Source organism: Rhea americana, unplaced genomic scaffold, assembly GCF_003343005.1.
Source record: "Rhea americana isolate MKP2758 unplaced genomic scaffold, rheAme1 scaffold_605, whole genome shotgun sequence".
Taxonomy (NCBI): Eukaryota; Metazoa; Chordata; class Aves; order Rheiformes; family Rheidae; genus Rhea; species Rhea americana.
Window position 1 is genome coordinate 26,246 of NW_028186763.1, and position 1,238 is coordinate 27,483.

General features: G+C 70.1%; 1 protein-coding gene across 1 annotated transcript; it reads right to left on the reverse strand.

The window, feature by feature from the left end:
- Positions 1-53: 53 nt before the first annotated feature.
- On the reverse strand, positions 54-681 carry BOLA1 (bolA family member 1). The gene has a single exon (XM_085319959.1). The coding sequence runs from the start codon at positions 641-643 to the stop codon at positions 212-214; it is 432 nt and encodes a 143-aa protein (XP_085176085.1). The 5' UTR covers positions 644-681; the 3' UTR covers positions 54-211.
- Positions 682-1,238: the final 557 nt, after the last annotated feature.

A 1,238-nucleotide genomic window follows, 5' to 3' on the forward strand; every position in this document is an offset into this window, starting at 1 on the left:
ATCCGACCAACGCTGTGGGCTTTGAGCGGTGTGTTTTGTACGAGGCAGAGCCAGGCGGTGCGAGCGGTTTATTTTGAATATTTTGGGGGAAAAGGAGCAGCAGAACGGCTCCAAAGCCGCGAGAAGAAACAAGTTCCCCCAACCAAACCTGCAGCAGCCTCGGAGCCGGGTTGGGGGCTGCAGCGGCACGGGAACGGGCAGGAGGGGGCGGTCAGGATGCGGCCGGGCCGCCGGGCGCCTCTGCCCCGCGGCGCTCGTGCTTGGACCCCCCCAGGCAAGCGGGGCTGGGGGGGACGYGGGGGTCGGCGTCCCACTGCTCGGGGGTGCGGGCGACGACGGAGAGGGCGTGCACGGGGCCGGCGAGCTCGGCGCGCAGGGCGCCGTGCACCAAGCGGTGCCGCTGCAGCGGCGGCAGCCCGGCGAAGCGCCCGCTCACCACCACCACGGCGAAGTGGCTCTCGGCGCCGGGGGGGCCGGCGTGCCGGTGGCTCTCGTCGAGCACCTGCAGGTAGCTGGGCTGCAGGGCCGCCCGCAGCTTGGCGCGGATGGCGCGGGCCACGGGGCCCTCGGCCATGGCGGAGCCCCGGCGCAGCGCCGCCGTCGCTGTCGTCGTCACCGTCACCGCCGCGCGGGTCCTCAGCATCCGGCGCGCCGGGAGCTGCGGCGGGAGAGTTTGGGTTGGGCACGGCGGGGAGCCCAGCAGGATGAACCCCCCCCCCCAAAAAAACAAAAATAGGCGGTGTTGCGCTGCGGCATGCAGCATTTGGGGCGTTTCTGGGCTTTTTTTGCAGCACGTTCCTGCACGGGCGGTTTTGGGGGGTGGGGGAAGGTCCCAGCCAGGCTCAGCCCAGCCCTGGGGTCTGAGCCCACGCTTGCACGTGCTCGTGCATCGGGGCTCCTTCTTGCACAGCTCTGTGCAGTGCAGCGGGGCACCCCAGCCCACGCGTTGTGCACACCCATGTGCAACAGGGGAGGCTGCCCGCGAACCCAGCCCCCGGCCTCCCACCGGCAGGCCCATGGGCACGCAAACCTGGCCCCATCCGAGCCTCGCACACACGCGTGCAACGCCATGGCGTGCCCACACGCCCGGCCTGCCCTACCCCCTCCCTTGCACACACGAGTGCAAAGCCGCGGAGTGGCCCCATGCCCGAACCCCTTCCTTGTACACACGTATGCAATACAGCAGGGTACTCGATACCTGCCCTCCCTTGCACACGCGTGTGCAATGCAGCGGGGCA